The sequence below is a fragment of the Limanda limanda genome, chromosome 1 (genome assembly GCF_963576545.1).
Source record: "Limanda limanda chromosome 1, fLimLim1.1, whole genome shotgun sequence".
Lineage (NCBI taxonomy): Eukaryota > Metazoa > Chordata > Actinopteri > Pleuronectiformes > Pleuronectidae > Limanda > Limanda limanda.
The window spans coordinates 8860736-8874423 of NC_083636.1; the positions used below are offsets into that span (position 1 = coordinate 8860736).

Consider the following 13688-nt stretch of genomic DNA (forward strand, 5'->3'; position numbering starts at 1 on the left):
TTGTACCTGGGCCACTTTCTGTAACATCTGGAGATAGTTTTGTGACATTTTTCTTGATTTCTCAGGGGAGGGTTCACAGATCTTGATGAAAGCAATCGGCATATTCAGGAGATGGATTTCTATGAGTCTGTGTAATTTGGTGCAACTTGATTGAGTTTAAGAGAGAGTGTTGGTCCTGGCAGAGGTTGGCGGTCTGCTGACTGACATTCTGGTGTTTAAGCTATGAGCGAGATCTAAACTGCTATAGATAAATGGAAAAGATTTATTTGTATCTTTCCTTATTCTCCTTTAAAACACTTTTAAAGTTTGTGTTAAATGTGGTGAAAATGAGGCGAGCGAATGGACCAGACCTTTGAAGTTGGAGGACCTGGTCAGTCTGAGCTCAGTGTTCTCGATAAACCACATCCACAAACCCTGCTTAAGAAAAGAGGGACACAAAGAACACCAACAGTCGATGCCATAGATTATCTTTGATTTTAATTGGACATTAATTACAGGATATACATAGTGTTTCATTGAAACAAGAGTGTAACACTGGTGGGCAAAGCCCTCTTTGCTCCTGAGGTCAAGAGACGGCTCACGTTGTCTCTAAACCAACACGGGCGCACAGAGCGCTCTGCTAATACAGGTTGTTGTTCAAAGGCCGAAACTGAAGCAGACTGCTGCTGCCCTCTCTCCCTGTGGTTTCCACATGTAACAGTTTTCACAGACTCGACACAGAAGGATGATCCAGGATAATTCAGTCAGTCTCAGTGGAGACGAGCGGCGCGAGCTCGTTTGCATCAATGCAAATGAAACATCACGAATCTCACCAGCTTCGGGCGCTTTGCACTTTTTGTTTTACAGCTCAAATTCATTATCGTTTAAAAAAAAAGTTATAACAAAAAAAACAAAAACAAAGCATATATACAGTTGAACTCAGTAGACATATATATATATATATACACATATATATACATACAATATTATATAAATATAGTAAAATAGATTAAATTACATTGATTTCACTGTTTTTCCATAAATAGATGCTGGACAATAACAGTTTGGTGATGTGTTAAGTTAGTGTTGGAAGCACACGAGGCTCACGACTCGACGGGTAGATGGCCCACGTCGAGCTTTCAAGTTCTTCAGTGTGAATCGTTTTTTCTCGGCAGAAAACTGTGCGACCGTACCTAGAACACTGGAAATCTGGTCTCTCCTCCGCCGTCTCTTTACACGTTTGCTTCTCAGTGTCGAAGAGCACAAGTGACTTCTACTTTTTTAGGTTTTGTTTTTTTGTTTGTTCGTTTTTTTGCAAGTTTAACAGGTACATTAAAACCACTGCATGTGGTCAAATTCAAGCTATTCTCCCATAAAGAAAAAACATTTTCAGTTTCCCTCCCCGCCGGCCCCGGAGCAGGGGCGCAGCGGGGACAGGAACCGAAGGCTCGCTGGCCTCCAGGGTTTCGAAGCAGTAGTGTCGCCGCACGCGCCATCCCAACCGGATCTTCAGCAGGTTTGAAAAGAGTAAATACAGTTTGAGACGAGTTCCCTGTGTGAGATACTCTGCAGCTCCCAGTGTTGGGCTTGAAAAGGCAGGTTTTGTTGACTTACACTATGTTTTACAAGGAAAGCTGACGCTACACGAAAGGTCACGGAGCCTTGGTAGGAGGCCTCGCCCGAAAACACTCACAAATCAGTTGTTTTTGTTTGGTTTTCCACAAGTGTGCTAAACAGTAAGTGCTTTTCAATATACAAAGATGCTTTACAAATACACTTTTTGGCGATACGGAAAAAATAAAAGAAACAAATGTTGGAAGGAACTTAATTGTCTATGAGGTGGATAACCGTTCAAGTCCTTAGCCTCTTGTTGATCTTCGGGAGGTTCACGTACTTCTCTCAGCAGGACCACTCTGATGCCGAGCTCTGAGGTCACAGCTGCAGTCGAGCGCACACGTAGCGCCGCACCTGAGCGTGAGCTGCATTTTTGACGATGTCGTTTCTGTCATGAGGCACCTTCAAATATTTGTTTTCAGCTGTACCAGTAACTACAACAAAAGACCTTAAAGAGTAAAAACGAGCAAAAACGACAATGAAAAAAAGCTACGATAAAAAAAAGAGAAAATAAAGAACACAATCCTTGTGGCCTATAACAGCATACTGTACAAAGTTTGGATACATCCTCTGGGAATGGCAATGGTTTGTTGCTCAGGAAGTCAAAGCCGAGCATCAAGTAGAGTTCTTGTGTTTTTCTTCTTTTACGCTAGGGTCTTCATTGGTTGCGTGGGCGCCACAGTCCAGCGGCGGCAGCGTCCTCCTCTCCTCCGGCTGGCTGCGACAGCAGAGGTGGAGTGTCTAGTGTCCGTTGCCTTGTGTGTCTGCGGCGGCTGTGGCGTTGTGTGTCCAGTCCAGGATGATGAGGGTCATGCTGCCGATCATGACCACGAGGCCGCACACGAGGAAGGCGGTGGCCTGGGGAGAGGAAACAATTTCACATTTAACTTATGCGTCCAACCACAGCGACCAAAGCCAACAATCAAATGGCTTTTTTCTCTAACGTAAGAACCAGCTCTTTACCCCGATCTTCTGCACAGACTTCATGGACTCCTTCTTGACCAGTTTGATGTAGAAAGCCGACGGCAGGATGAAGATGAGCATGGCAGCAGCAGAGGCGCCTGTGAGAGGAAAGCAATTTGACGTTTTAGTCATAACATTTTCACACGGTAGGTCATTTTTTAGTTTTTTTGTGGCATAATCACAGATGCACACACCGATGAAGCCGAAGATGTCCCTGATGGAGGGGACAAAGATGACCAGGCAGTTGGTGCTGGCCAGCAGGACCACGGTGATGATGGTGTGGCGGATCCAGCTGAACTCCTTGGAGCTGGACAGGTGCTGGTTGATGGAGGTACGAATCTACAGGGAGAGGGAGAAGCGGAGAGGTTATCTACCATGGCCGACCGCATTCCACCAACACTGGCTGATATTCCCAGATCTTTGACACTTACAGGGAAGAGCACCACAGGGACGGTGAGGGTGACGGCGGTCAGCACAGCCAGGCGGACGATCAGCAGGACGATGTCGGACTTGAAGAATTTGGAGTAGGTGTGCAGAAGCTCGGGCTCCACGTGTGCTGTGTGAAAAGACAAGTTTAGAGAGGAAGCACTTTCACGAGGTGAAACAGCTCAGTTATGTCTGTTGTTAAAACATTCTTTGAATATAGCCTTTGTCGGAATGAGGAAACAGGTTAAGCAAGAAGCTTGTAGCTTTTATATTTTCCTTTACGTTAGTGTCCCTTATCAAATGTTAGTGTGCTAACCTGTTAGATGCTATGATAGATCTGCTAAAACATGCTAGCCTTTTTATTGTTTATTTTTAGTGATTATCATCAAATGTTCGCAAGCTGACTTTTTAAGATGCTGAAAAATATCACACCTGCTAAACATATCAGCATTGTCATTGTGTTGTTCTAGTTATTAGACATTAGCATGGTAAAATGTTGGAAGCTATGGTAAACATTACACCTGCTAAATGTTTTAGCAATATCAGCATAAGCTAAAGCACTGCTGTGCTTATGTACTAGCCAGAAGAGATGCTAACACGGCTTTAGACTCTTGTGACACAGGTCAGAAAATAATAGTGTACTTTTTTTTTTTTTTTATTCTGTAAACATGAAATATGTAGCTCTGTTCATGACATATATGCACATCATTGCTTCCTGAGTTACATTAGATGTGTTGCTTCTATCGCTTTAAATGCCTTTGATTGGGATCGGCTGCCTTTTCTGGCACCTTTTGTCGGCCAACTCCCACCAAACAGGTTAGCAGCACACGTCAGTGATTTCTCAATCTCTTGTTCAAAACTATTTGCAGGGCCATCGGCCTTTCGTCGCTCTCCGTCACGCTCTTGTATTCCCGTTTTGTTCTTCCCGGAACATTTCTCTGTGTACGCTCGGATGTTCCAGCAATGACAAACAGGGACGCACACACCCTGGCACACTGGTCAGCTGCATGAGATATATTTTTTCACACTCTTACGTAACAGACCTCCAGTTCTCTCTTGTCTCTTGTTTTATTTTTTTTTACTGTGTATTTAGTTTGGACCTGGAAGCTTTCTCGCTTTGGATTATTGATCCGCTCTGACATTTATCATAAAGGGACAACGACTGCTTGTACACTCACACCGGGGCTGGTGTCAGTTCAGCTAAATATGAATGCATATGCGATGTACAATTCAACTTACAGTTGAAGGTCAGATATCCGAAGAGGGCGGCGAGCAGGTACATAATGAACATGGCCAGGAAGGACACGTTGGCAACGCCCTGCATCTTGGCACGGGAACGGCTGTGTGGGAGAGAGGGGGTTGTTTCATTTAGACACAAGAACACAATCATCTCAGAGATAAATTCGCAAGTGTGTAAACTAGCAACATGCTGATAAGACAGCAGCTGTGGATCGTAGTTTGGAAGCACTCACTCTTTCAGCTCCTCGTACATGGGCAGGATGGCCGGGTGGCACACGAAGGCGAAGGTCAGGATGGGAACAGCGTAGACAGTCTAAGGGGGGACGGGGGGGGGGGACGACACATGTTAGTTATGATTTTACTACTTTCAATTCAAATCCAAACCCTCCAGATGTTTGCGTGTCAAAGATCCTCACCTGTGAGTTGAAGACAAAGTATTTCGGCGTGCAGTCATCCTCGCTGTAGTCCACAGCGGTGGAGTTGAGCTGGGCCAAGGTGGCGTTCAGCGCCTTGGTCAAGTTTTCGGCCAGATCGTGGATTTCATAAGGCAGAGGGCACGGGATCTGGAACTTCTTGATGATCACCTGGAAGACAAGCCATCAGAGGTCTTAATCGGCTGAGGCGGCAAAGATTTTGGGCTGAAATCGCATTTATCATGGAAAACAAAAACTCCACTGAGAGTTGGCTACTGTGGGAAATCAGTTTAGATAACAGTCGGCACGAATCCAGTTGTAAAAGGTTTAACGACACAAACATTTTGCATTTCCCATAAATGGATCCCCACTGTTCCATGTAGGGAGGAGCCAGGCATTCTATGGAAAAACTGAACCATGTTCCCTGACTCATCTGCAACAGCAGACTGATTCATGGGCTGTGTAGGAAATACGTGTGAGCCAGTGTTTGTGTTTTACTCACCACAATCAGAAAAAACAGCATGCAGAGCAGGGACAGACCACTGGTGTAACCAAGGTAACCTGGGGGGAAGGGAGGAGCACACACATACACACATGAGCTTCTGTTTTCATGAGAGGCTTCTATTTTAAAACCGTGGAATGCTCCTTTTTTTCCCCTTTTATCACTTGACTTTGAGTTGTGAACATTTTAAGACTTTTTTTGAAGTTGCTGACACACACCTGCAAGTGCGTGGCCGACCCATATCCCAACCCTACTTATAAAATGCATCTGTTTTCTCAACACACACACAAACACACACACGGCTTACCCAAATTCTTGAGCAGCGACAGGGGCAGGATAATGGTGAATGACACTATTAGCACCAGGTAGTCTCCGTTAGTGTACCACTCCCTGGAACACAACAAAGAACAACACGTCAGTGATAATAAATCATTTATTAACTAACTCCGGAACACTGCTCTCTGTGCACTTTCCCTGTGCACTCTCCCTTTAGTTCACATATCTTAACATGTCACAGTCATCATGATGTAGCTGAGGATTTTTTTAAACTTGGTAACTTGTGTTTACTTGTTAACGGAACACCACCGATTTTACACATGAACTTGAGTTTACTTTTTCACAAAGTAAAATGAGCAGTCAGCCTCTGAAAAGCCGATGTCACTTTTTTTTCTATGGCTGTGGTCACAAATGGTTGCACTTTGGTGAAATGTTGGATCCAGTGTTCTGGGGGCCGGATAATTTGAAATTCTGTTTTAACTTGCTAGAATAAAAGTTTTTTGACAATATTTATGATCTTTCATTACTTAAGCAACCGTTTTTCTAGATTCAGTTTATAAAAGGCCCTTCTGAAATGTATGTAATACTAGGTTACGCAAATAACAGATATTTTTTTAATCTATCGTTTTTTTTACCCCGCTATATTATATTACGCAATTTACATTGTGTGTATCTAACGTTAGGTAGATATCAGCTTATACTGTATTTATGATTGACTGTGCAGCCAGCAGCAGCAGTAAATCCGACAGCTCTGTGCAGCACATATCTCCTTTAATGTCCTCTCCTGTCAGAACGTTCCTTCACATGCTTCTGCAGCTTCAGGCCTGATCACACCTCTCGGCTGCTGCTCCGACGTGCGTTCTCACATCTGAGCTTTACCGCCATTTGTGAAAATAAGAAAAAACTGGCCCCGATGCAGCAGAATGACTGCATCGCTCGTAGAAAGTGATGAAAGAAAGCAGCACTGTGGACCCCGACCACATGAATTTTTCAAACTCGCAGCGAGGCCGCGGTGAGCTCATCCCGCGCTCTGTCTCTCTGCAGCACGGGCTGCGTCTCCTAAAAGGATTCTTTGAAGGGCCACGTGAAGAGACTGAGCAGTGAACAGCCTTTTAGAATGTTCACACTCCCCACCACAACCCTTCAACTCTCTGCTAACAGAAAGACAAAGATGCCTTCTCCAACATGCAGCACTTGAAAAACAAAAGGAAGACATTTTGCTTGATGCGCCGCTTCACCTCGAGTGCCTCTGTCATTTAAACTCTGTTGTTCTGCTGGGATATAAACCAAAAACATTTCTATTCTCACCACAGCACAGACTATTTGGAGTCCTGACTCTATAAACACCCCCTTCACAGGGGTACACTAGTTTGTATTGAGGTTTGGTTAAACAGTCATTGTTGCAAAACAAATAATCTAAAAATAATTGAAGTCATTGAAAATATGTTCTCCGCAGGAACACGCTTATACTTTAATTTTTTTTCTGCCATTTACAATAACTCAAAACTGTTTGAGGAGTGAAAACCAAAGAAATAATTGAATTTACTAAAGTGTTTCTTTGATTTGTGCAACTTGATAAGCTACTGGAAATTAAAGACATCCTTTGGTGTTTTTGACCACCAGTGGCACTGTGGAGCAATGTTTAGATGAGTGTTTTGTTAACTCAACTTTTGTTGTTTTGAAGACACATAACCCTCAAGTCACTTTGACCAGTACAACTGTGAGTAAGACAGTTTGTTTCCTGCTTTTCTAAACCTGAAGGTGATCACATGTGTTTTCTATGACTCACCCATTGCCTGCTCCCAGAAAGGTTTGAATGACGATGGGCAGCTCGTATTTGACGATGTAGAGGTAGCTTGACATGGCTGTAAAGACCAAAAATTGCTGTTAGTATATTTCCCTCATGTCTCTGCAGGGAACTCTACAACAGAAACAGTCTTTGTTGAGGGGCAAAGGAAACAAAGTTTAACACATTTTGTAGAACCACTCAAGTTTCAACTGGAAGCTCCTTGACATTCCAAAAACACACGCTTGTTTACATAAGCCAACTTTTCAGTTTTTTTCTCTCTCTCTATCCTTCCACCCACTCGGTTTGGATACAGGGTGACAGTGTTTCCAGCTTGGGGAATAAACTCATGGAGTTACACAACACTTATTAACTGTGTTTCCTGTCTCTCACCTCCGATGTTCTGCATGGTGATGGAGCAGGAAGCGGCGAGTTTCCCTGGCAACCCGAAGGCTTTGTAGCCTAGTTGCTCGTACACAAGTGCACCTTTGAGGAGGAGAGAAATTGAGATTTAGCATTTTGAAAACCTAAAGAAGCCATCGGGACGATTATATGCATGAATGAGACGCACCTCCTTCATTGGCTGTCTTCAGCAGCAAGTGGACAGAATACAAGGAGAAGATGGCAACAGCCACGAGGAGAATCCTGTAAACAGAGAAGATGCAAATGATGAGGAAACAGATCAATGCTGAAAAGTGCTGTGTTGTTCAATGACTAATCTTTAGAATGAACGCGCCTGAAGAACAAGGCCATTTCAAAGACAAATGTGTTTTCCTGACTGCGGTAAACAAACACATTGACATTAAGCCAATGTGTTGGGAAGGTCGCACTCTACTGCTGCAACTCTAGAAGATGTCTTATACCATCTGCTCATGTTATGTCTCAAATCGTATCTCTTTTGTAAGAATCTACCATGAAGAGGCGATCATTTCGCAAGTCATCCTGCACGATGAAATCTGGAACTTTGTCTAATTTCCTCAGCCTGATCAACAAAGACCTTGAGGGCATCACCACTTTGCACGTTGTCCGTCACGAGCATCATGGGTGGGGTTGCAAAGGACAAAACGACTACCGGTAAGGGATCCTCTTAGCACCCTTGGGATGCTGCAGCGCAAGCACTGTGTCCCCGGCGTATTAATAGTCCAGTCATTTGAGACCTGTGTGGTGAAGACACAGCGCTTCCTCTTGGCATAAGGCCATCCAGCTGCTCGGCTCGCCTCCACCTGCCTGCCACTGACCTCATGATCGTTCTTATCTTATCACTTTATACACTGCGACTCCACAAATATATACTTTGGATGACCTATTCCAGGAGTGAGTTTGTTCTGCGAGGGGCTCGGCTTTTTGTGGACGTAATCGCAGATAGGAAGATCAACAAAGATTGTTTCGAAACGCAAACAAACTTTCTCTCTTTACTCGTGACGAAGCTCGATACGGATCGAATTTAGAAATGTGGTAGCTGTTTGTTTTTTTGTAATCCGCTCACTTCCTGCAGATGTCGGGCCCGGATTGGTCAGCTGCTCTCAGACAATGAACCAGACTCTGCTCAATTCATGAGCTCCTGCGAGCGTAAGTGAGAGCTCCCTTTACGTAACCCTGGCCTGAATGCAACAGGATTAACTCGGCTAAGCTGCTTCTCCTGCCACCCCCTGTTTACTAACTGACACACTACTGCCAATCTGGTTTGCACCGGAAGTATCTTGTTTGTCTACTTATCCGGGTACAAATACTTATAGTTGGTCATTTTTTCTGTTTCTTTGGGGGTGTTTATCAGGCTGAACTCTGGCTCCTGGGTGCTTCAGACTGGATGTCAGAGAGAGTAAGCTGATTGGGGATCAGTGCTGTGAGGAGCTGCCTGAGTGGTAACCAAGGGCGACTGTAGATTGCTTGTGTGTGGTTGAAGAAGAAGTTGTATTCTTCCCCATGATATTAGGCTCCAGACAATTTTAACTGGCACAATTATGATCCCAAATTGCAATAGACAACCAATAGAGGGAGCTCTCATGAAAACACAGTATTTTCCCAGTAGCAAACCCTTCCCATTATCCTCTCTCTACAGTTTTATCTACAGCCAACCTGATAGTGAGTTCTAAGACTGTGCAGGTGATCATTTGTAGCCTTTCGAACCCCCGTGTAATCTACAGCTCAGGGTTAAGCAGCTGCAGAGCCGACACACACGCGCACACACACACACGAACACGATGCAGGCGGGAAAACACATCCTGTTGTGTAACACATCGTGACACACAACCTTGACTGGTAGACACACCTGCCTGTGCTTGCCTCCACCGAGGTTTATTATCAAACGAAAATAGTTCTTGGAAAGTGTTTTATGCTTTCTAAATAAAATTCTTTATTTTCACCTCTAAAGCCCTGTTTTTGTGACGTATAAATACCTTAAAAACCTTGAATACCACTTTATATGTAATGGAATAAAAACTTACACAAATAGAGCAATGCCAGTGTTGGCCATAGCGTAGGACAGACCCAGGATGCCACTGCCCATGATGGCATTGCCCAGGTTGAAAACAGACATGCCGAAGGAGGCGTTGCCCTGGTGCTGTGGAAAAAATAAAAGATTTAACAGTCTTAAAAAAAAGGGAAAAGGTGTTTAAAAAAGAAAATGAAGTGGATAAGAGGAGCTCTTACATATTCAGTCTCATACTTCTTCTTCCCCGTGTTCATTTCAGGGAGGAACTTTTGACTCTCTGCGTCTAAGTCAGGGCATTCTCTTTGAAAGGAAATAGAAAATGATTTAAAGACATGAATACAATGTAAATGAAAACCACTTTTTTCCAGATTTTTTTCCAGATGTTTCTCTGCAGCCTGCCCTCACCTGCCCAGTTGGACCTTCTTGGAGCAGTCCTGGTAGGTGCACTCAGTGCTGTTGGTGCTGCTGTTGTCCTCCTCATGGTTCAGATAATCCATCTCAGTTCTGGTAGTGGTGCTTTTCATGCTGTGAGTATCGGAGCAGAAGAGAAGGAACAAAAACACAATATTTATTTATTATTCATTATTCATCTTTCACTCATTTCTGCTCCAGTGCGTCAGTGCGCTTCCACCCCAGCCCGCATGTTCACTGGCTGTGCGCGTTCACGCTCCCCTTAGAATAATCAATATTATGGCGAGCGTGCATGCGCGCGGCTTAGGTCATGTGACTCCCTTTTGGAAAGAGGAGGGGGGAAGTGGGTGACGCACTGGCAGTGGAAAAATACCAGACCGGTATCCTCGTCCACCCGACACCAAGTCAGCCTTCCACCAGACGTGGAATGACAAAAAGACGCAGTAAAGTACCGCAGAATTTTCGCCCGATTCCCAGTGGAACCAGTGGGGATGTGTGGAATGAAATGTTATTTTTCCTCACACAAAACACCATTAAGCTTCTTTTAATGAAGGGGAATAAGGTGGCACGTTTTATTGTTAAAGTATTTTCAATAATAGTAATGACAATAATGGTTTGTGTTCGGCTGTGAATTGCACACATGTCCATCCACACCGAGACCAACAGGAGCAGACCAGGATCAGTTTAATGACATTATTTCCATGGCCAGCTCCGATGGAAACAATGGCACGTGTTGTCTCTTTATGGGCATGGCTCTCTCCATTTTGCGCAGAGGCTGGAGAGCGCACAGATTCATGCTCAGGTTAAGATGCTTTCAGATTAAAACACACCCACACACATACAGAGAAGACATGAAAAAAAACAAAAAAAACACCACATGCTCTTTTTCTTTTTCTTTGTCATGTCTTTTGTCAGCCTGTCAGTGTGACAGTGACAGCCACCTCCAGACAGGAGTCCAGCACTGCAGCATCACTGTCACACCAACCTCGTTATTTATTAATCTGGAACCAGGACTGACCTGGTTAGAAATAACGCCTCAGGCCACTCAGAAAAAAACTATTTCTATTTATAAAAAAAAAAAAAAAAAAATCCACACATCGAACATGTCAGCATATGGATTTAATGCTCACTAACCAGCCTAGACAACAAGCTGCAGCATCTATGTTAATTTCATGAGATTCACAACACAAAACAAAGGGAGACGATGAGGATAATAAAGTAAAATTTTAAATCGTGCCATCCTGAGGCTCACATTGGTGTTTCAGCGCCTTTGCCGCGTCCACCCTGTTATTACTGAGCGTCTGTACATGATGAGGAGACACCGGCACTCTTACCTTTCAGATGTGGCAGGAGGCCTGCGAAATCCTTCCAGTGAGAGAAAAAGAAACAGACACAGCAACTGTCCGGACGATTTCTTCAGAGAATAAAAAAACCTGCTGATCCTTGAGTGTATTTATGTTAAATAAGAACGCAAATGAATGGAGACAGGCCTGTTGCCAGACAGGATCTGATAAAAAAAAAAAACCAAACACGACAGGTTCAAGTAATAAACGAAAAGGGCGTCTCAGAATAAACCTGACCGACGCGTAAAAAGCGAAAATAATTTTGATTTATTTACTCGAGTTTAAACCAAATTCCCAGAGATGTGGCGCGATCGGACGCAAGACCTATTCTGCTGGAGGAGGGGTGGGGACTCAGCCCTTTTAAAGATGAGCATTGCATCAGCTCAGACTGAGAGAGGAAGGGCAGGGTGGGGGAGGAGGAGGAGTTATCCGGAGGAGGAAACCTTTTTTTTTTTTTTTCTGTCCTCTTACGCACCTCGGAGCCGTGGTCTTTGTATACAAACACAGCAGTGACCGAGAGACTGGGAACCTGTAGTACGTTCTACAACAGGTGCTCCTCTGCAATTGTCTCCCTGAAAGATCCATGAGAACCAGAGACTGTCATCACCTCATCACACACACACTGAATACCTCAGATATCAACTCATCCCACAGAGTTATTACAGCATGTTGACATGAACTCACTGCAGAGCACTAGCAGCCCTTTGTATTGTGAGGGTCTAATGGTCCCATGTAACAAAAATGAGGTCAATGTGGTCAAGTGCCCATCAAGTCCCAGAAAGTGGCTGTTTGAATTTGGTTTAATCAAATTAATTATGTAAAGTAACCAAGATTCTGATCAGTTTCACTCTTTCATATGTTTTCCACGGACTTTTTCATTGTTTCAACAATTTAACCACTATGTTTAGCTATTTTAGTTACTTTATCCTAACTGTTATTTACCTTTATCCGTTTCGTTTAGCTAACGTAATGTTTTTACACTACTTTTAGATATTTTGCTACTTGGCCTTGACTATTAGGCTACTTGAAGCTACAACCAACCACTGTTTGAACCATTTAGCAGCATTCTTTATTTCTAGTTAATTATTACGATAGCATATTCATTTCTTATATTTAATATTTTTTTATGAAAAACCTTTGGCCATTTGCTACATTTTGCTAGCTTGCTAAGTAGTTTACACACAGTCTCTGATACTGAATCATTTTAAATCAAATTGTATTTTCTACAAAATAATTAAGCTACACAATCTTTCCATGTAGCCTATGTAGAATCACTGCTGTAGTGGTGGACAGATTTGTGTAATGTGTAGGGCGATTTGTTTCCAGCCATTCTTTATAAAATAATTGCTCTGCACTTTACTTTTTAGTGTAGAAAAAGGTCAGTGGTTCCCTCGCTCCACAGATACTCTGCAGGTCAGGGTGAGATCTTTATTTTCTTTTAACGGGAAGTGGACGTAGAGTGGCTTGGACGCCTGTCAGTGCAGATCAGGGTTGGAACGCAGCTTCAAAGCAGACCTCCTTGTCTGGAGGAGATTACGCACAAACGCTGTCATGTGACAGTGGCCATCCTGATCCTCATTCATGGTGTTGGCTCATCTCGTTGGGTCAGGTGTGTGTGTGTGTGTGTGTGTGTGTGTGTGTGTGTGTGTGTGTGTGTGTGTGTGTGTGTGTGTGTGTGTGTGTGTGTGTGTGTGTGTGTGTGTGTGTGTGAGAGTGTGTGGGTGGGAGGGAAATATTCCACTGCTCAGGTTTCCAGTTTATTATTAATGCTGGGAAGTCTCAGGGCTGTGATCTCTGTTAATTATTTGACTGGTGTATAACCTTTGAATTCAGAGAGCTGATATGTACAGCTGTCCTTCTGATGCAACTGCTGCAAATACTACAACTTAGTACTGATACTATAACATCCTTATAATGATAACTGACTATTTTACAACCACGACGGCCACTGTGACTATTACTATACTACTATTGTTTGCACTACACCTCTCTTACCTGTAGTACTGTTACTCTACTACCTCTGCTTCTACTAATACCACTTCTGTTCCCTATACTGCTACTATTAGTTCTAGCACTTATACCATTACTTGTACTTCTACTACATTTAGTCTTCTTTGTTGATCCTCTTTACTCCATTGCACTACAACAACTACATTTTCCTACGAATACCACAAGTACCACCACTATCACTACTTCCTGTAGCTACCGATACCCGCTGGACGGTATTTCTATATGTCAATCTCTCCCTCTATTGAGAAATCTGGATGTGTTATGTCAGTGGTTGAAAATAAGGGAATCTTTCTTC

General features: G+C 43.5%; 1 protein-coding gene across 1 annotated transcript; it reads right to left on the bottom strand.

Annotated features, from left to right (window-relative positions):
• Nucleotides 1-460: 460 nt before the first annotated feature.
• slc38a2 (solute carrier family 38 member 2) lies at nt 461-11702 on the bottom strand. The gene is made up of 16 exons (XM_061089276.1): nt 11375-11702; nt 10035-10154; nt 9848-9929; nt 9643-9758; nt 7770-7843; nt 7592-7684; nt 7202-7277; nt 5444-5526; nt 5137-5195; nt 4638-4805; nt 4455-4534; nt 4222-4322; nt 2988-3112; nt 2751-2895; nt 2557-2654; nt 461-2451 (listed from the first exon to the last, which is right to left on the bottom strand). The coding sequence occupies exons 2-16, from the start codon at nt 10151-10153 to the stop codon at nt 2335-2337; spliced, it is 1536 nt and encodes a 511-aa protein (XP_060945259.1). The 5' UTR covers nt 10154; nt 11375-11702; the 3' UTR covers nt 461-2334.
• Between the last annotated feature and the right edge of the window lie 1986 nt (nt 11703-13688).